Source organism: Nomascus leucogenys, chromosome 6, assembly GCF_006542625.1.
Source record: "Nomascus leucogenys isolate Asia chromosome 6, Asia_NLE_v1, whole genome shotgun sequence".
NCBI lineage: Eukaryota > Metazoa > Chordata > Mammalia > Primates > Hylobatidae > Nomascus > Nomascus leucogenys.
In genome coordinates this window covers 46,954,571-46,975,183 of record NC_044386.1, presented here as the reverse complement: position 1 = coordinate 46,975,183, position 20,613 = coordinate 46,954,571, and the positions used below count along the sequence as shown (strand labels likewise).

At 33.6% G+C, this 20,613-nt stretch overlaps 1 protein-coding gene across 2 annotated transcripts in view; it reads left to right on the top strand.

The window, feature by feature from the left end:
- UNC13C (unc-13 homolog C) overlaps nucleotides 1–20,613 on the top strand; it is a 654,851-nt gene that overhangs the window by 410,715 nt on the left and 223,523 nt on the right. For both annotated transcript variants that reach the window (XR_004030428.1, XM_030814067.1), the window contains exon 18: nucleotides 5,592–5,725. Coding sequence is in view for 1 of the 2 variants with exons in the window: in XM_030814067.1 (XP_030669927.1) it covers nucleotides 5,592–5,725 (134 nt within the window). In the remaining variant the exon portion in view is untranslated. The remainder of the gene's footprint in view (nucleotides 1–5,591; nucleotides 5,726–20,613) is intronic.

Sequence of the window (20,613 nt, the reverse complement as noted above, 5' to 3'; positions counted from 1 at the left end):
AGAGGTTGCTTTCTTCCCCATTTTGATTTTAGCTGGTTTCTTTACTGCATCCTGTTTTGATCAGTGGGATCATAACCCTACTGATTTGGAGGACAAGTCCTGCTGATCTCCTACCTCAAAACTAATGAGAGAGGGCCCATTCTTCTAACCTGTGAACTTCTATAGCTAAGATTTCCTTATCTCAGAATTATGAATAGGTAAACAATCAATTTGTAATCAGAAAAAGTTGCAAACACATCATATGAAAGCTATCTAGTTAATGATTTAATATTATTTTATCTTGCCACATATTTATCACATTTTAAAGCTTACCTCTTTCAAAATATTCAGCCTTACATCTATCTTGTTTTCTTTTTTGTTTCTTTATATCTACCCTGTCCTGATTATTCAAATTCTTGGCATCAGCAAACCTTGTTGCTAAGATCTTTAATCATTGCTTAGCTGCCATGACTACAGCTACCTTGCTATGCACATTGCAAAGCACTTATACACACACACACACAAACAAGCACACAAATTCTTTTAAGTTCTGTTCGGAAATACCACAGTCCCTTTGGCCTCTCCTAGACCTCCTCACTTCTAGAGCCCTTCACCTAATCTCCATTCTGGATTCCCATTCCCATGAGCTGAATGACGAAACACACATATCCTACTGACCTCAATTTCCGGTCCTGCCTTTTTCACTCCTTTTTTCCGCTAGATCTGTTTCTTCACCTTCCCTTCCTTTTCTTCCTTCCTTCCTCCAGTCCAAAATATGTGTTTGTTGTAGCACTTCAGTAATTCTCATCAGTTATTTAAATCTCATTCTCCTTTACTGTTTTTATTGTATACTCCAGAAGCACATCCAACATTCTGGCTTTTAGGCTTCTACATTCAATACTGGAGAAAACTCATAATGGTCCAGCATAGTGTCACTACAAGTTCATAGAGCCACCCCACACTGCCTGGCAATGCCACTGTGGGTCCAACTCGAGGCCGTCTCTCATTCCTCACAGGTGCAATTTCAAACTTTTACTACTACACCAGTACACTGTGCACCACCTCTTCTCTCAACAAGGAAATTCCTAGCTAATTTTTCTCACCACCAACAAGGCTTATCTGCAATATTTTTTTATCATCTTACTCAGAGTACGTCACATTCTTATTTATGCTTGAAGCTAATTAGTCCACATAGACGCTGGATCTCATTCTCTTCCATTTCAGCAGGGGCCTCTCTTCTTTGCCTATGTCTCTTATAAAATTTTATTCTTATTGTTTTTTAGACGTTTTCTCTAAGGTTTTGTCTGTGGTCACATATTTATCTCTCTCTTTTTGAGTAATCTTATTTACTCCATAATTTCAGCTGCCACATATATGCTGGAATTTTTTTTATCTACATCAACACATTCAGAATGCTTTTGAAACTTCAGACAGGTCTACCTAATTACCTTCTAGATTCCTCCTTTTCTCTTTTCTTTCTCACCCATTAGTCAGTAAGTTCCAACAATTTTACTTATAGTAAATAAGTAATAAGAGTTACTTATTAGCTCTTTAAGTTAATAAGTAAACTGCCAAGTCATTTGGAACACAAGTACTTCTATGTTTAAAATCTTTTAATTGTCCTTATCATGTTTGGTTTAAATGCAAACTCCTTGACATGACACACAAAACTTTTCATGATTTGACCCCTGCATTTATCTCTCTAGTCTTTTATTTCCCAAAGTATGTTCGGAAGAACACTTATCCTGTGAAAAGTCTGGCACGATGAGGTGGGGGAACAGGACGGGAATGGAGGGCTTTACCAAGTTCAAATCCATTTGAGAAACTAATGCTTTAGTATTACCTCTTAGAGAAGTGGTTCTCAAATTGGTTCCTGGAGCAGAAGCATCAGCATTACTTGAAAGGTCACTCTCAGTACACATTTTCAAGCTTTACCCTAGACCTACTGAATCAGGAACCATGGGTCCCAGGACCTAGCAACCTGTCTGTGTTTGTGAGCTTTCCCAGCGAGGCTGATATACACTAAAGTTGGAGAACCACAATCTTGGAGAATCACCATGCACATTAGCATATTAAAGGCTTCAGGAAATCTGAAAATCAAGTATTTAACTTTGTTTAATCAAAAATTTTTAAGTTAGTTGAGCATTGGCCCTTGTATGTGTAAGTACGTAATACTAACACACAGTAGAACAAACGTTAGAGAAGCACACTTCTTCAAAAGCTGTTATAGCCCATTTTACTAGTAATTATTCAAATATAGTAGGCATCTGTCATGTGTTTTTGTGTTTACACAGCCTGTCTTTGCATTTTTTTTTTTCTGTGATGGAATCTTCATCTGTTGTTCAGGCTGGAGTGCAGTGGCGCAATCTTGGCTCACTGCAACCGCCACCTCTCAGGTTCGAGCAATTCTCCTGCCTCAGCCTCCCAAGTAGCCAGGACTACAGGCATGTGCCACCATGTCCAGCTAGTTTTTGCATTTTTAGTAGAGATGGAGTTTCACTATGTTGGCCAGGCTGGTCTCCAACTCCTGACTTCAGGTGATCCACCTACCTCAGCCTCCCAAAGTGCTGGGATTACAGGCATAAGCCACTGTGTCCGGCCCGTCTTTGCATTTTTCTACCGCATGTCTCCTCCCAACCCTAGTCTTGTCAACTCCTTAGAAGCAGCGTTTCACAATTACATGTTTATTGAATGAATACATTGAATGCCACAGAAATATTTTATAACAGTATTAAAAGTATTGTGTAGCTTCCACTAAGTTGAAGATATCATTTGTTATTTCAATACTTTCTTTTGCATGTAATGGCTCTTTCTATATATTGATCTCTTCTTGATGGAATATACTTATATTTTCTTATGTGATATCATGAAAGTGTAATATACATCCCATCAGCTTGTCTGTAAAAACTTTTCTGTATATGCTTTTCTGTAATGAAATGACTTTGTAAACATGACCATTGGAACTTTCTTCAGATAATCCTATAACCTGGCAACTTTCCACTTTCAAAAAATTACCTCCCCATTATACCCTTACAGATTTTCTGTAAAGTCTATTTCTTCAATAATCTATTAACAAAATAATTTTAGTCACTATTATAATAATCACTATAATTATGATTGATTTACTGGGTCATATTTTAATAAATGTATTTTTATTTGCTATTAAATGATTTATAATTACCATATTTTCTTGATATAACAAATGTTATTTCATAACATTATTCATAGTAATGTCTCAATCAATATGAATATACTTATTATAAGCTTTTCTTAATTTCTACTACTATAACCTTAATTTTTCCAATCATAAGGTTAAATGCCCTATTAGATTTCTAGGGTATATTAAAAAGTTTTACATAGAGAAACTTAATTCTTAAGAAATTGAGTAAATATTGTAATACACCAGATGAGACCTCATCCTTTAAGCATTCAGTCTATTACAATATGCTATTAAAGTAAGGAAAGCCTGGTTTATAACAGTATTGTGTGCTGTATAAAAACTTAATGATTCAACATCCAGTTTGATTTATTCTAATGCAACAAACGTTACATGATGTGAAAAATAGCATCATCAGTAATCTTCTAGTGTCATAAAAAAGAGTGATGGAAGTACAATTTGCAACAGGTAAGGGGCTTGGGAATGAATGCATATTTCAACTACTTCTGTCTCTCCTCCTTTCCATGTCACTCTTTGCAAAATGGTGAGAAGTGGCTGTGATGTTACACATATCATGTATAATAATTTTCTTTCATTTAATCACATTACTTAAAATATATAAGACATATAGTTTGGCTATGTTCATATGATGATAATTAATGATAGTGTTCTAATACAAGTATCTCCCCACTGTGGCCATTAGAAGTAGTTTTATTTGTAACCTTCACAACTCACCATGTTATCTGGATTTCTAAATCCTTTAGAAATCTATTGAGCTTAATATAATGCACAAATAATTACATTATAGTAGTGATAACAAAATCCTGTTCACAAAATAAAAATAAATTTTAATAAAATTTCTAACTTAAAAGGCAGCAAATCTTGATATTTGTAAGCCTGCATTATGGCCCATTACTTCCTAAAGATTCACTAATATAACCCAGGAATTGAAAGAAGAAGCTTGCCAAGAACTTTCAGGTTGTTCTCGGGATCATATATACATACTTCTTAATCCATACGTTGGAGATTGCTTATCATTCATTCTGGATATTTGAAGTATTTTGTGTCCGCCACTAGTTTTTTTTTTTACCATTTTAATTTAGTTCTGCAAGTTTTAACATCTGTTGCATTTCAAACATAAATATAAATCAAAGGCTCTTGGATGCACCCTAGGGAAATACATGCTCTTAAAAGTACATTATAGTCTAAGAATGGAGGTGTCTAGTGCTAAGTGAGTTCACTATAGGGCTGTCTTTTAAGTTAAGGGAGAATAATTAAATGACAACTCAACAAAATATGGTTACATGTCATGATTTGCACTGGAACATATGCACATACAACCATTCAGCCGAGAGGGTGGCTGATCTGGTCACAGCAGAAGACATGGCAATTGGATATGGCAATAGTTTGGGCCAAATAAAATATAATACCCATTTTACATCAGAGTCTTTGAGTTTCCGGAGCCATAAGTTGATGTTTTCAAATATCTTGCACCTATAAGCTTGTAAAGGGTTTAGCAAAAATTATCATATACTTAAGTGAAAATGTATCTCTGCCTATATTTTTACCCAATTTTAACAAGTAAATGTAAAAGAAGTGCTCTAAGAGGAACACCCACCAAAATAAATGACCAGAATAACTTATCTATATGTTGTAAAGAATTGCTTATGTTGAGTATGAAATTTATATGTGAAACATTCAAGATTGTTATTGTACTCTGTTAACCTCAAAGTAAATCTAGATCATCCTATGTCACATTCTGCTTTCTAGACTGAGAGTTGAAGACTTTGAGCAGAATGGTAAATTGAGAAAGATTCAAAGATATTTTAAAAAAAGGAAAAAAAGAGAAAAAGACAAACTTACAAAATTTTAGTTACCTAGAGAAATTTGTGTGTAAGAAGGGAGGGTTTAAGTCAATTAATGTTGCATATATATTGTGGGATTTAACAGTACTGAGTTTGAGTAACAGCACTGACAGGCAGCTGTCAGTTCTGCATACTTACTACTGATGTAACTTTGAGCAAAATATTTAGACAAGATAAATTTTATGCACACACACGCACACACACACACCTTTGCACACACAAAATTCAATCTTCATCCTTGGAAGAAGCCACATTAAAGGCATAATTTCTAATAATAATAATTCTTAAGGTCATGAACTGTAATCATCAGAGGGAGGAAAAACCTCTAATCCAGAACAACAACAACAAAGCAATGGAAGTTAAACCAAAATTTAAAAAGTGATTAGAAATACAAGCCTGGCCACTGTGAGTTTATTCTATGGGATGTCATTCAATGAAGAAAAGAAACCTGAGTTTAACAGCTTTGACTCCCGTAATCTAAGTTTCATTTCCATAATCATTTTTCTTTGATCTTCTATTTGAGAGTGACATCTAACTAAAGTCATCCCATTTAACCTTTTCTTTTGCATGTTGCGTGAACCTGTGAGCAGAGTAAGAAACAGGACATTCCTCGTGAAGATCAGGGACCAACCACCAAGAATTTGGATTTTTGGCCCCAACTTATTACACTGATGGTCACTATTATTGATGAGGATAAAACTGCCTACACACCTGTCCTGAATCAGTAAGTACAATGTTTTGGAAATGAATGGATTTTATTCCACCAAAGTTCAAATAATACATATTTTAAGCGCAACATACTCTGACGACAATAATAAACTTTTCCATAATTAAGCTATAGAAAATAGTATTTTTCAACTTTTATCAGTAAATATCAATTAAATGATATTATGAATTTTTAGTTTGAGCTCCATGGAGTGTGATTCTTTGGATATGGAGAAAAATATTTTCCAAGATTTGATTTTTATGTAATGTAAAACTTTTCCTCCAGATCCTTTCATAACTATACCACTGTCTCAAAAAAAAAATGTACACTCCCCCAAAACTAAAAATAATTTTGAAGAGCTAGTGTTAAACATATTGCATTGTGGCTTTTTAATAATAAAGATTTGGCAAAAAACCTGCTTTCAAAATAGCTGTTCATATTGATTTAACAAATTTAATAAAATATTTAACAAAAAGTCAATTTTCACAAATTATAATCTAAAGTTCATGCCTCTAAGAAAAGGCAGATGAATTAAAATTCGTGACTGTTCTAAAAGAGACCGTAAAAATCCTCATTTTATCAAAATACAACTAGCTGTGTGACCTTAGGCAAATTATCTAATTTCTCTGGGTCTCAATTTCCTCCCAACTAAAATAAAGGTGTAATTATTAGATGATTTCCAAGATCCAATCCAACTTTAATATTGCATATTTAGATTTTATTTTACACCCACATATTAAAGACCATAAAAGCAAAAATAACATCAGACTACCAGCTAGGCACTTGCAATCTGGTTAATGAAGAGGATTGTCCTGACAATATTAGTTAGACCTGAAATGTTATAGGTAGCAAAGACAGCAGGAATAGACAAACAATGAAGTAGAACAGTGAAGTAGGCTTAGACTTAGTATGGATAAATGACTGTATTCTTATCCTCTATACTGGTCAAGACCGTTAGGGTCATTGTTTATGTGGAGTCCAATTAAAATTCCAATTAAAGAAGAAATACATTTAAGTATTTCAGTCTTCATCCTTTTCTGCTTACTATTAACCACCCATTTTCAACAGTCCCCCAATTCCTTCTAATTGTGGAGACAGTGGTCCTATTTTTGGTATACAATCATGATAACATCAAGTTTGCCCTTTCACTTTCTTCTCCCTTTTCCCCCACACCTAATTCTTATATCCGCCTTTTCTTTCTGATGGCCTTTGTGTTTCCTAATCTCTGTACAGACTTTGATCTTTTATTCTCTTCTGTTAGGACTAGAAGATCTTCTCTTAAGCTATAACATGTCGTCATCTCATCACGGGTCCTGGGAAGTACTTCTCAGGTCTCTGACAGCTTTGTGGAATAGAGTTGTTTTCTTATTTACTCTTTGAACCTTTCTTGAGGACAGAGTAGGTTTCTGAAAGATTGGGAGACCAACAACTTGTTTCAAGACTGTGTCCTTGGACTGGGATAGGCCATTTTACAAATGGATACTGGATGAAAACAAACATCTACTGAGAAACACAAATTCAGTTCTATGAAGAAACTTTGGTTTTAATAATCAAAGAAATTTCTTACGTTTACCAAGTTATCTTAAATCAGGATTTGACCAGTAAAAATACATTATAAAATCATGGAAGAAATTAAAGTATCCATGATTTATTTTTAATCATGTACCACAAAATACATACAAAGATTTTAGTTGACTTTATGTAACTGTAGTAAAGAAACAGGAATAAATACATTTATTTATGGCAAAAATAGATTTAAAATTATGAACTAAATTAAGCCTACCAAGTGTAAAAATTAGCAATGACATGTGCAAAGGAGAAAATTGTTTTTGTTTTTTTAATTTTGTTTTTAATGTCAGAGTTTAAGTCCACTTTTTTCCTTTGAAAACTTGTCCCTGAAAAAACCAAATGCCTTCCTCTATTTGGAATCCATTTATTATTATTATGTTTGGTCAGATTTTAAGGATGCTGTAAAACTTTTTTTCACATACTGAAGATCATTCAATTTAGTTTCTCACTTAATTTGATAAATGCCTTAAGTGAACTCATCTGGAGACTAAGATGGCATCCTGGTGGCCAATGTTGCATTTGTATAATGTGTTGAGATTTTCATTTATGTCTGTTTCTTTGTTTGAATGCTGTATCGTCACATTTATGCTTCATTAATCATCTCCTTGGTTACTTAAACTAATGCAGAATTTCACAAAGTAAAAAATGCAGACCACTAGGGTAAGGATCACATGGACTACTAGCTGGATTTGCAGATCTTGAGCCCCATCCCAAATCTATGGAGTCAGAAAACCTGAAATTGACACAGAAGTCTGCAATATTAATAAACGGTCCCTGTTATTGTGTCTTATGGTCAGTAACAATGAAGGCACAGATCAATATGTGAAGGACATGATAAAAGTAGCTTGGGTTTTGTTTTAGAGGCAAAGGCAAGTGAATTTAATGATTTTAAAACATAGGACATTTTAAAATCTCTTTCAATGTAATCCATGATTATTGATTCAGATCATTTAGTGAAGTTCTTATTGTTATCATGAGTTTGAGAAATCATTGTAGGCTTCTGCTTACTCAAATTTGATAACAAGTTTACAGTGACAGTAGAATATAAGCATGAGGGAAAAGACTTGTATTTTGTTGACTAATGTATATTCAGGCATACATATTTGTTGAATGAATTAATAAATTAAAGTAAATTTATACATGTAGTCAGTGTTTGTTCTGTCTATTCCCATGTTGTTGACTTATTCATGAACTACAGTATTTATTTGAGTAATATTTTCTCAATTTTTAAAATTATTTATAACGAATTTTAGATGTTTTAGAAATTTCAATATTTCATTAAAACTAAATAGTATTAAGCAGAGTACTTTCAGATTTAGGTCTAGGTTTCTGTCTCTTTTTCTTTCTCTGTCTTTCTAACAGGTTTATTGAGGTATAATTGAATATAATAAAATTTCACATATTTAAATAGTCTAATTTGAATATTTCTGGCATATGTATTTAGCCACAAAATTATCACTATTTTCAAAATAATGAAGATATCCATTACCCCAATAATTCATCCACTTTTGTAATTCATCCACTCCTCCACCATCCCCAGGCAACGCCCCTCATCTGCTTTCAAATACAATGAATTAGTTTGGAAACGTTATCATTATGTGTGAATGTAATCATAGATTCTCTCCATTCTTTTGTCCGGCTGCTTTTATTCATTACAACTATTTTGAGTTTCACCCATGTTATTGTATGTTTCTTTTTATTTTTGGGTAGTATTCCATTGTACATATATACCACAATATGTTTATTCATTCATCTGTTAAAATTTGTATTTTTTCAAGATTAGGTTGCTATGAATATTTGTTTACAAGTCTTTGTATAGACATACTCTTTTATTTCTATTGAGTTATGTGGTAAATATGTACTTAATATTAAAACTGCCAAACTGCTTTCCAAAGTGGCTGTACCATGCCAACACTTGGTTTGATAAATCTTTTAATTTTACCTATCCTAATAGGCATATATTATTTAACTATGATTTTAATTTGCACTTTCCTGAATCCTAATGATACTGACCATATTTTTATCTGAATATTTGAAATTCATATATCTTCTTTGGTGAAATTTCTATTCAAATCATTTTCCCATTTCCAAATTAGGATGTTTATCTTATTATTGTTGAGTTGTAAAGGTCTATACTAGATAAAAGTCTGTCATCAGAAATAAATGTTGCAATATATGCTTCTAGTTTGTAACTTTCTTTTCCATTATCTTACTAGTGCCTTCTGAAGAGCATAGTTCTTGCGCATTTTTTAAAAAATTTTGATGGAATAGTCCAATGTATTGATCAGTTTCTTTTATAGTTTAAGCTTTTAAAAAACTGCTATTTTAGAAATCTTTGCAATCTGCACAGTCAGCTTGCAACACCACAATTTTCTTCTAGACATCTTACATTTAAGTCTATAATTCATTTCAAGCTAATTTTTACTTGTTAACTGGTGTGATAATCAAGTTTAACTTTCTTTGGGATCGTTTTCATATGGTTATCTATATTTTTATCTCTACTTGTTGAAAATTATTCTTTCCTCATAGAATTGCTTTGGCACCTTGGTGAAAACTCAATTGACTGTATATGTAAGAGGTTAATTCTGAAGTTCTCTGTATTCTGTTCCACTGATCTATATATCCGTAGTTACACCAGTACTGCAAGTCTTGGTCACTATCATTTTCTAACATATTTTGAAATATTATAGTAAAATTTACTCAACTTTGTTTATATTTTTGAAAATTGTTTGGCTCTTCTAGCTCCTTTGCAATTCCATTTAAATTTGTATCGGTTTGTCAATTTCGACAAGTAAAATGTCTGCTGGACTTTTGATTGATATTGCATTAAATATATAAATCTATTGGGGAGAAAAGAAAACAGCAATATTGAATTTTATAATCCATTAACACGGCATGTACATGCATTAAGGTCTTATTTAATTTCTTATTTTGGTGAAAAGATGTTACATATTCTTTGTTAATCGGTTTCTAAGTATTTTTATTACTATCTTAAATGGTATTTTTAATTCCAAATTCCCATTCTTTGTTAATAGTACATAGATATACAAATATATTTCTTCAGCCTTTCTAAATTTACTTTTTTGTAAGTTCCTTGTGATTATTTAAATAAATTATATTCTTGTCTAAAATAAAGATCATTTTACTTATTTCTCTCCAATTTGGATGTATTTTATTATTTTTCTTGCCTTATTGCTCTGGCTAAAATCTTCAGTACAATGTTGACTAAAATTAGTGAAGAGCAGACATTCTTGCCTTATTCCTAATCTCATGGGGAAAGCACAGAGATTTTTACCATTGAATATCATGTTAACTAAATGTTTTTCGTGGATAATGCTTTATCAAGTTGAGGAAGTTCTGTTCTGTTCTTATTATTCTGAAAGTTTTTATCATGAAAGGGTGTTGGATTTTGTCAAATATCTTTTCTGCTCATAATAGGGTAATCACATAATTTTGCTTTTCAACAATCTGTATGGTGAATTATACTAAGGAATTTTTAACTTTAAACCAACCTTGCATTCCTGGGACAATCTCCACATGGTCTTGATGTATAATCTTTCCTACATAATATTATATTTTATTGATAAAATTTTGTTAAGTATTTTTGCTTTTGTGTTTATGAGGATATTGCTCTATGGTTTTATTTTCTTATAGTGTCTTTTTCTGTCTTTTATATCAATGTAATGATGGTTTTATAGAATGAGTTAGACAGTATTTCCTCCTGTGTAATTTGCCAAAAGAGTTTTTATAAAATTTGACATTTTCTTTTCTGAGTTTTTGATAGAATTTACTGGAAAAATCATCTGGGCTTAGAGTTTTATTATAGGAGGTTTTTAAGCTAAAAATGTTATTTCTTCATTAGATAGAGGGCTATTTAGTTTACCTATTTGTTCAGTTTTGGTCTTTGTAGTTTGTGTCTTCAAGAAAATTTTCCATTTAATCTAAGTGGTGAAATTTTCCATCATGTAGTTGTTTATGCCAGTCTATTCTTATCTTTTTTATGTCTATTAAATCTGAACTGATTTTTCCTCTCTCATTCTTAATATTGATATTTTGTGTCTTCTCTCTTTTGTTCTGTCCAACTGGCTGAACATTTATAAATTTCACTGGTCTTAAGAAAGAGCTTTTGATTTTATTCAATGTTTTGTTTTTTGTTTTTAATTAATTTTTTTCTCATTCCTTTATTATTGTCTTTCTTCTTTTAGTGAAGATAAATGTTAAATGGCTATAGCAGTAATCCAGTGATAAGATATGAAAGCCTTGTATAAGATGATGGAGAGTTAAGGTTAGATTTGTGAAATAAATCACAAGATCTTTATGACTAAATGCATTGAGTGGAGTGTTAAGGAAGAAAGTAGAGACCATGGAAATGTCATATTTATAGGTGCATCATTATTGGAGATAAGAAATATAGGAGGAAGTATCCATGTAAAGAAGATCAGAGTGACTTATATTTTGATATACAGATATTTGGTTATCTGTGGGACTTCCAAGCCTTATATGCAACAGACAATTGTATACATAGATAAGAAAGTCCTTTAGGTTGATATCAGTTAAATACATAATGTAGAGAAGTTTCGCTATATGTGCCTAAAAGTAAGAAATATTAATTATTTCTAAATATTCAGAAAATTTTACTCATTTTACTTAACTATTGTGACTTCATATTACTTTGTTTTTGTTATGCAGACTAAAACATAAGCAGAAATATGTTTCATCCATTCTGTTATCTCATTTGTTTGCATGCATTGTACTATAATATGTAATTTCTTTTAGTTTTCTCCAAAAGTATACATACAGTGAAGTCTCAACTCATTTTCTCTCTGCATTAAGTGTAGATAGCAGAAAGTATCTCAATGTATTGAGTAGAAAATGGACTAGTTTTAAAAGATTGTCTTTTCCATTTGCAAGGATAAAATTTGCCTATTTTTCCCCTCTCAGGGTTATGTGATGAGCCAGAACATTAGTTTCAAATTGCATTGTTTTTAAAGATAGTATGTTTTATTTGCTGAAGTGAGGAAGTTTATGTTTAAGCTACTTTGATCAGGGATTTGCCCTTCGTTCTTTCTGTTTTGGAAATAATGTTGTTCAGAGTATTAAAGTTATTGATCTGTTTGCTTACACTATGGCTTCCCTAAATTACTTTTATATTTAAGAAATTGTTATGAAAGTATTTATCATACTATAAAGTACAGAGACTATGCAGTAGAGTCCTGTATATCCATCATTCAAATTCAACAATTATCAAAATTTTGTGATGTTTTCTTCATCTATACTCTTGAGTTTTCAAGTTTTCACTTTCTTTTTCTTTTGGCTGAATTATCTTAAACAAACTTCAGACATTTTATCATTTCATCCCTTCTTAGTTCAATATTTATCTCTAAAAATCATGGCTTTCTTTTGTACATCACAATTAATAACATTCACGGTAAGGCCCTGGTATTGTGTAATCCCTATTCCATAATCAAATGCTTCTGATTTTCTTTAAAGAAGTTTTTTTATTTACATTGGTTTGTTTCAATCAGGATCCAAATAAGGTATTAGCATTACATATGGTTATTATGTGTTGCAAGTCTCTTTCATACTAGTTAAGTCCCACCTCCCTTTTATTTTATTTATACCATTGACTTGTGAAAGAAGCTATGTTCATTATCCTTTAGAATATGCCACTTTCTGGGTTATTCCATTTGCCTCCTTCTGGTGCCATTTAACCTGTTCCTTCATAGTCAATACTCTCCATAGTTGAACATTACAGATTCATTTTTTGAAGAACACTTCACAAGTCACTGTGTGTATTTCATACTATGTTACATCAAGTAGGACATTATCTGGTTATTTCCTTGCAGTGATGTTAACATTGATTAGTGCTGACAGCCTTATTTCTTCATCAACCTTTCCTCTAATGGTTTCATTTATTTATGATCACTTCAGAATTCGCTATTTCATTAGGGATGACAAAATGGTGGTTTTATAAGGTTATCATTTCTTCAACATTTATTCATTAGAATTTTTTGCAAAGAAGAACTTACTTTGCAAAGTAATTAGGGTTAATTACTTGGTTACCCATATATATAGTAAATATAGGAAAGATAAGGTAAATATTTAATTATGTCTTTTAACCTATTTTATCTCATTATTTTCTTTTCTGCTCTATTGGGCTTTTATCATTTTTCATTAACAGTTTCATTTGAATTTAATAAATGTGTATTGAACCCTTAATATATGCCAGGCACCATGCAAGGCTAGAATCACAAATATTTGATTTGTAAAAGAGATATGTACGAAATTAATCAGTCTTAAAGTGGTTAACTACTGTGCCTGACACAGTCACAAGTGATTTTGTGATTAAACTCCTCCTACACACCCTTGTTGATGCAGCCTTATGAGAAAAATTTTGCACAATAAGAGAAACTAGGTTCACTCTCTGGAACTGTACCAAGAAATCCTGAGAATGAATCAGCTGACAGGGAGAATAGACACTGAAAGTTTATGAATTTGGAGATACCTGTAGTAGGTGATCAACAATTAAGAATAAGTCAGAATGAAGTATAAACAGGAATGAAGATAGAATGGAGAGAGAAGAAGGTAGTTGACAGTGAGTGGAGGGAATGGATACTTGGAAGGAAAAGCAGGTACAAGAATAGCAGAGTCACATACTGGAGGACTTTGTGCATGAAGATCCCCATCTGTGGTCATTCGACGCACTCTTCAGCGCTGCCTTAAACCCTGAAGGAGCATCTTGTCTGTCTTGTCTGAGGGTCCCTGAAGCCTGACTCCAGGGACTGTTTGACTCCAGTAGACAGAGTTCAGCTTTTCTTGGGTTCCAGTACAATGTGGTAATGGAGTGTAGTCTTGTTTCTCCATTACCCAAAGTGTCCTTACAAAAATTACTTTTTAATTATTTGTAGTTACTTGAGCCTCTGATTTTTGGAACCAAAGTAGCGTAACTAACCCAATATAATATTATATGGAAGGACACATGTATTCCAATATAGTTGCAGTTCGTTTGCTGTTGAAATGTTAAAAAAAAAAAAGTGCTTTAATTTGAATTCTTAGGATCTAGGTGAATGGTTCATTTCCTACAAGTGATCAGTTTTGCAGACCTGCAGTTCATAGTGGGCAGAATAGGTAGTGAAAAAACCCACAGATCTGTTATAAAAATCTACCTGACACTAAAGACATAAAGTAAAATTTTAAAAGTAATTTTAGAAACTATTGCTCATGTATATCATAACCATTTTGAATTTTAAAACAGATCAAGTATGTTTCTCTGCAATTTCCCAAAATATTACATTATATGGAAATAATTCAAATACTTTTCTAAGTGCACAAAAGTACTGCCAAAGAATGCTTACCAATAATTATACTAATTTAAAGACCTCTGAAGATTTCAATTTTCTACCGCCCTGACCACATATCACAGAGGCGAAAAAGAGTTGATCTTGAATTTTTCAAGGTTTGTCATGCTTGCTGAAAGATTTTAACACAACTACATATTTATATGTTATAAATATCATAATCATTATATAGGGAACCATGGAGACTTAGCTGGAGACATCTAAGCATTTTTACAGTTTAATGTTTAATTCTAAATTTATTCTAATGATATCAGTACCATTATCATCCCCAAACTGCAGATGATGAAACTTAAGCATAGAGGGGACTAACTTACGCAAAATCACTTATCTAGTAATAGGCAGAATCAAAATGTAAGCAACCCTTTGAAATAACAAAAGGGTTAATGTTAACAAAAGGATCCCATAAATAAGATGATGAGCATCAATCCTTCCAAACATTTCTGATATTTTAATGATTAATCTGGATCTGATCGCAACATCTTTTAGGCTTTCTGTGTTTTAGAAATTAGGAGGCAAAACTTAATTCATGAGACCATATCAGGATTTGTAGAGATAATGCACAGAAAGCACCCAGCCTCATGCCTGCATTGAGTAGGTGCTCCCCGATGGTAATCTCCATCTCTGCTCTACTGCCTTAAGCTCCCTGCCCTGCAATATGAACATGAGGACTTGCTTGTACCAGGTCTTGCAGCTTGAGAAACAGTTATCTAAACCCAGTAAATTCTGTTGACTATTTACCCCATGCACATCACACAAGTTATGTCCCTGGCCATCTCCAACTCCTTTGTCATACTGCCAGGTGGTATTTTTATTGTCTTATGCAATGCTGATTTCAAGAGTTAACTCAGAGCTGGCCTGATGCTGATAGGCCTAGCTACTTGCGAGGATGAGGCAGGTGGGTCTCTTGATCCCAGGAGTTCAAGGCTGAAGTGAGCTGTGATCAGACCACTGCACTGCAGCCTGTGTGACAGAGCAAGATCCTGTCTCTGACATAAATAAATAAAAACTTTTAAAAAGTGGAAGCCAGGACCAGTGATTCATGCCTGTAATCCCAGCACTTTGGGAACCCAAGGCAGGAGGATTTCTTGAGGCCAGGAGTTTGAGATCAGTACATAGTGAGACCCCGTCTCTACAAAAAAATACAAAAATTAGCCAGGCATTTTGCCACGTGCCAGTAGTCCCAGCTATTAGGGAGGCTGAGGCCGAAGGATCTGCTTGAGCCCAGGAGGTAGAGGCTGCAGTGAGCCAAGGCAACACTCTGAGCAACAGCCTCAGCAACAGAGTGAGAACCTGTCTCAAAAAAAAAAAAAAAAAAAAAAGTTTACATAGATCCATTCACAATTGTGTTTTTCATGTTAAAATTAAATATATACTTAAATATCTGAGTTCATTAAAATAATGCCTCGAAACAAAGAGAAAGCAAAAAGATAAAAAGGTTGATTGACTTCAAATGGCACTTACGATCAACTTGCTTTATGGTACAAGAGAACCTAAGCACAAAAGGAAAAATTTCTACCACAGCATTAATTCGTAAGGATGGCTTGTAATTTACCAGTAGAGTCCTGATTAATAAAATTTATGCTTAGCTGTTCACTACATTCATGATAATAGCAGTTAATTGCACTAAATGCATGTCAAGTATCTTAAGTGCAGAACGTGCTAACAAAGGCTTAATAAGTTTTATAATGTAAAAAGGGCACAACAAACTGTCTCTTAAGTTCTAGCTATGACAAAGAAATTTCAGATGCACACATGACAGGCAGTTACAGAGAACCATTGCTTACTTATTTGTAATAATTAACATACTTTTCTTCAAAGACAAACTTTGCATATCAAAATAATACTTCACATTTAATGGATTCTAATTTTATCCATTGTGACTGATGAATCAGTATTATCAAATTTGGCAGTGGCAGATTATGTTTTCCTCATTTCACTAAGAAATTTGCAAGATAATAAATTGGGTTATTAAATTGTTGTGTCTCATAAGATTCAAGATTTAAAACATTTGTGCTTTGTTAATTAATTGCTGCAAATTAAAAACAGGAGACAGTCACATAATGGTGGAATGGATCAGTTATTTCATTAAACCTCCTCTTTATGATGGTAGATTAAGTTAAGCTATGACTGCACTAAAAATGAAGAAGAGGTGGAGCTATACCTTAGAGAATTTAATCTGTGCACAAGAAAACCTCATGAATTCAGACTAGTGTGAGAAGAGCTAATTTAAATATATATGGTACATAGGAATATTTAATGTTCCATATTTGTGTGTACTTCTTTTAACTTTTAAGTGTGTATGACAATTTCTACAAAGTTACAAAATGGTTGTGGAAAGGTAAACCTCTTTCAGTTTTGCTTCTGTCATAGTTTGGAACTGATCTGTAGTTAATGTATGAATTGTTAGTGTATAGCTCAATACTTCTGAAGTTTATAAAACCATTCAGTCCTGTGAGTACATAAACATTTTCCTTTGCAATCAAGTTTATTGCTATTGGCCGGGCGCGGTGGCTCACGCTTGTAATCCCAGCACTTTGGGAGGCCGAGGCGGGCGGATCACGAGGTCAGGAGATCGAGACCACGGTGAAACCCCGTCTCTACTAAAAATACAAAAAATTAGCTGGGCGTGGTGGCGGGTGCCTGTAGTCCCAGCTACTCGCAGAGGCTGAGGCAGGAGAATGGCGTGAACCCGGGAGGCGGAGCTTGCAGTGAGCCGAGATTGCGCCACTGCACTCCAGCCTGGGCGACAGAGCGATACTCCTTCTCAAAAAAAAAAAAAAAAAAAAAAAAAAAAAAGTTTATTGCTATTAACTTTATTAACAAATTTTCTCCTTACAGACTAAACGCCTAGTAAGTACAAATATAAATTTTCATTCACTTTATGTGATTATTTTTACGTTAGAATCGATGGAATCTAAATAATATTTTCCCGTCTGTCTCATTTATACTTAGAATTTCATCATTATCAGCAGGAAACATTTGTTGAGTACTCACTATGTGCCAGTGACTATGCAAAATATTTACATGTAAAATCTCATTTAATCCTCACAGCAGCCCTAGAAACAGTCCCAGGTTACACAATTAATATCATCCCCATTTGACAAGTGAGAAAATTGAGTTTTGAAGAGATTACTCACTGCTCCACTGGGTAAATTAGCTAAGCAGCAGAGGAGAAATGAAATTGCTGTCTTTTGGAATGCATTGCTATTTAACTTCTATAGTACACTGCTATGTATTATGCAGAAGAAATAGACAAAAATGTGTTAAATTTTGGAAAATAAGCCTCTAGCAAATATGCAGATGGTATAGACTCGTTAGCTAGCCCCTACCAAAAGGCAGAAGTATTCAATTGTGGAAGGTGTCAGAAAAAAACAAACTCTGCCTTTTAAATATTGATTTGATACTGGGACTACAGCATAGAAAAAGCATTTAAAAATTTAGTGTCAAAGTGAGATTACATATTTACAAGTCTACAAAGGCAAGTTAGACATGGTGAAAAAACACTATTATGGAAACATTATTTTGTGGCCCCTTAAAAATCAGAAACTTAAAAGGTAGCCATTAGTTATTCAGACATTGATAAAATCTATGTTGTCGGGAAAATGGAGTGTTTCTCCTTTCATCTGCAGTACCGACTTTCCTCTTTCACCTACTGTATTTTACTCATAGTTGTTCATTTTTTCTCCCCTATTTCAACAAGGCAGAAAAAAGTAAAGAATTGTTTGGGAAACTGTTAGCTTTGCAAATGTTACTAAGTTATATTCTGGCTGCTAAAATGGTTTAAATAGTATGGAGAGAAAAAATTATATACATATGTAGGTATTGAGAAGACTGTGTAAATGTAATTAATACTGTTAGGTAGTAAAGAGATGCTATGTGAGAGAAGTGTAGGGGAGAAAGAATATCTTATCCTTCGATCCTCTGAGTCCGCAGCTGTAGTCACTATAACAAGATCCATTAACAAGAGAAGAGCATACGAATTTATTTAACATAAGCTTTATATGACATGGGAGCCTTCAAAGGGAATAAAGACCCGAATAAATGATTAAATTTGAGTATATTTTGTGCTAGGTTTGATGAAAAGTGGAGAGTTGTGGGGACATGTATAGAAGCCCCCAGAAAAGTATAAACACAGTAAACTTGGAGAAACAGCAAGGCCTGCTCATTCGCATTCCTTTTGACATCCATGTCTTCAATGATAAGGATGCTTCTTTCTTTCCTTTTGGTACAGGAGCAGCACCTCTCACGTAAGGATCTTATTTCCTGCTTCAGAGGAAGATTAGAAAATCCCTTCTAGGTTTTATGTCTTGCTTCAGGGGAAAATCGTAAAGTCCTAACTGCATGTGCCATTTCTCAGATTCCATCCACTTGAAATATTCAATTTGCCAAGGTGCCATGTTTTGGGGTAGCGTGTCCTGAACCCTGTCAGGAGAAACATTTTATAATGCTAGACAAAATTGGTTAAAGAGAAAAAATGTTATTCCCCTTATTTTCATCAGTTTGGAACTACAAAGCAAACATCAATAACATTGTGCCAGTTAAGTTAAACCTTGTGTCAAGAGTAAAATTATGGAATTTCCACGGTATAAAAACACCAATCCTGTCACTAATTCTTAATATTCAGTGAGCTCAGACCCATTTATAGTCACTATGCACTTCCCTTTGCCCTTATCATTCACAACTATTTAATCATTGCTAATTCTGCCTTGAATACAACAGAAGACTTAAAGGGAGGTGATGCTTGGGCTGTGCTTTCCAGGGAGAGAGAGAGGTTATTATCTCATAGAAATTAAGAAGAAGAGAGAACAGGAAGGTGGAAAATTATCAGAAGATATATGGAACGTCAAGCATGTCAAGAAATAATAAATAATAGAGGTAGCTAGATTATTCATGGTAAGGGTTGGGGAATGAAGGTGAAAGAAATGAAAGTTGGGGCCAGATGGTCAGAGCAGGATAGTCATATTAATGAATTGAAACTATTATATGCTAATAAATGTGTGACAAGCAATTTATGGTTTTAAAGCAGTAGTTAGAAATACGATGGCCTGTGTGTTTAAAAGGTAAATTAGGTGATAATATAGAAGATATATCAGAAGAGAGAAAAATAGAGACAAAGACCTAAAGTAATAGATTAGTGCAATTATTGAGGCAAATGAAGATAACGACTTGAATTGGGGGTGTGATATTAGGAATAGGGAAGAGAGAGGCAAATTCCATAGGTAGACCAAAGAAAAAATTCCCAGGAGGGTGGAAAGGAGGGGACACTGTGGATGGTGGCAGAGGTTGATGACTCTGGTAGCTATCTAAATTCATCAGCTAAATAGAATTGCCATTAATTTAATGATGAAATATGTAAGAAAGAGTAAGAAAACTTCTTCCGAATGTACAAAAAGTACCATAGAGTGGAGGTAAGGTCAAATAAAATACAGGCTTCAGAAGAACTTGTGTAACTGTTAAAGAAAGAAACTCTGCATTCTTTTTATTTTCTATCATGCGATGTCTATTATCTCTATAGGTAATAGCACGACCAAAATTGAAACCAGTGTATCGTAATGTTTTATAATGAAGAAAAACTTCTAAAACTGATCAGAATGAGACCTCGGACCCCAAATATTGTTTTCCGTATAGAAGTAGATCTCAGCAAGAAGTAGATCTTGAGATTTAAATTTAAAGAGGGACTACTACATAAAATATGAAGCCAATTATTTAAACTGTAAATATTTTGAGGAAAAAACCAATAGCCTGATACCAAAAAAAAAAGAAAGAAAAAGTTAACTGTGAAAACATTTTCAATGCATGGGAATTTTTTTTACTGTAAAAGAAAAGAATGAGCCGGGCGTGGTGGCTCACACCTGTAATCCCAGCACTTTGCGAGGCCAAGGTGGGCGGATCACAAGGTCAGGAGATCAAGACCATCCTGGTGAACGTGGTGAAACTCCAGCTCTACTAAGAATACAAAAAATCAGCCAGGCGTGGTGG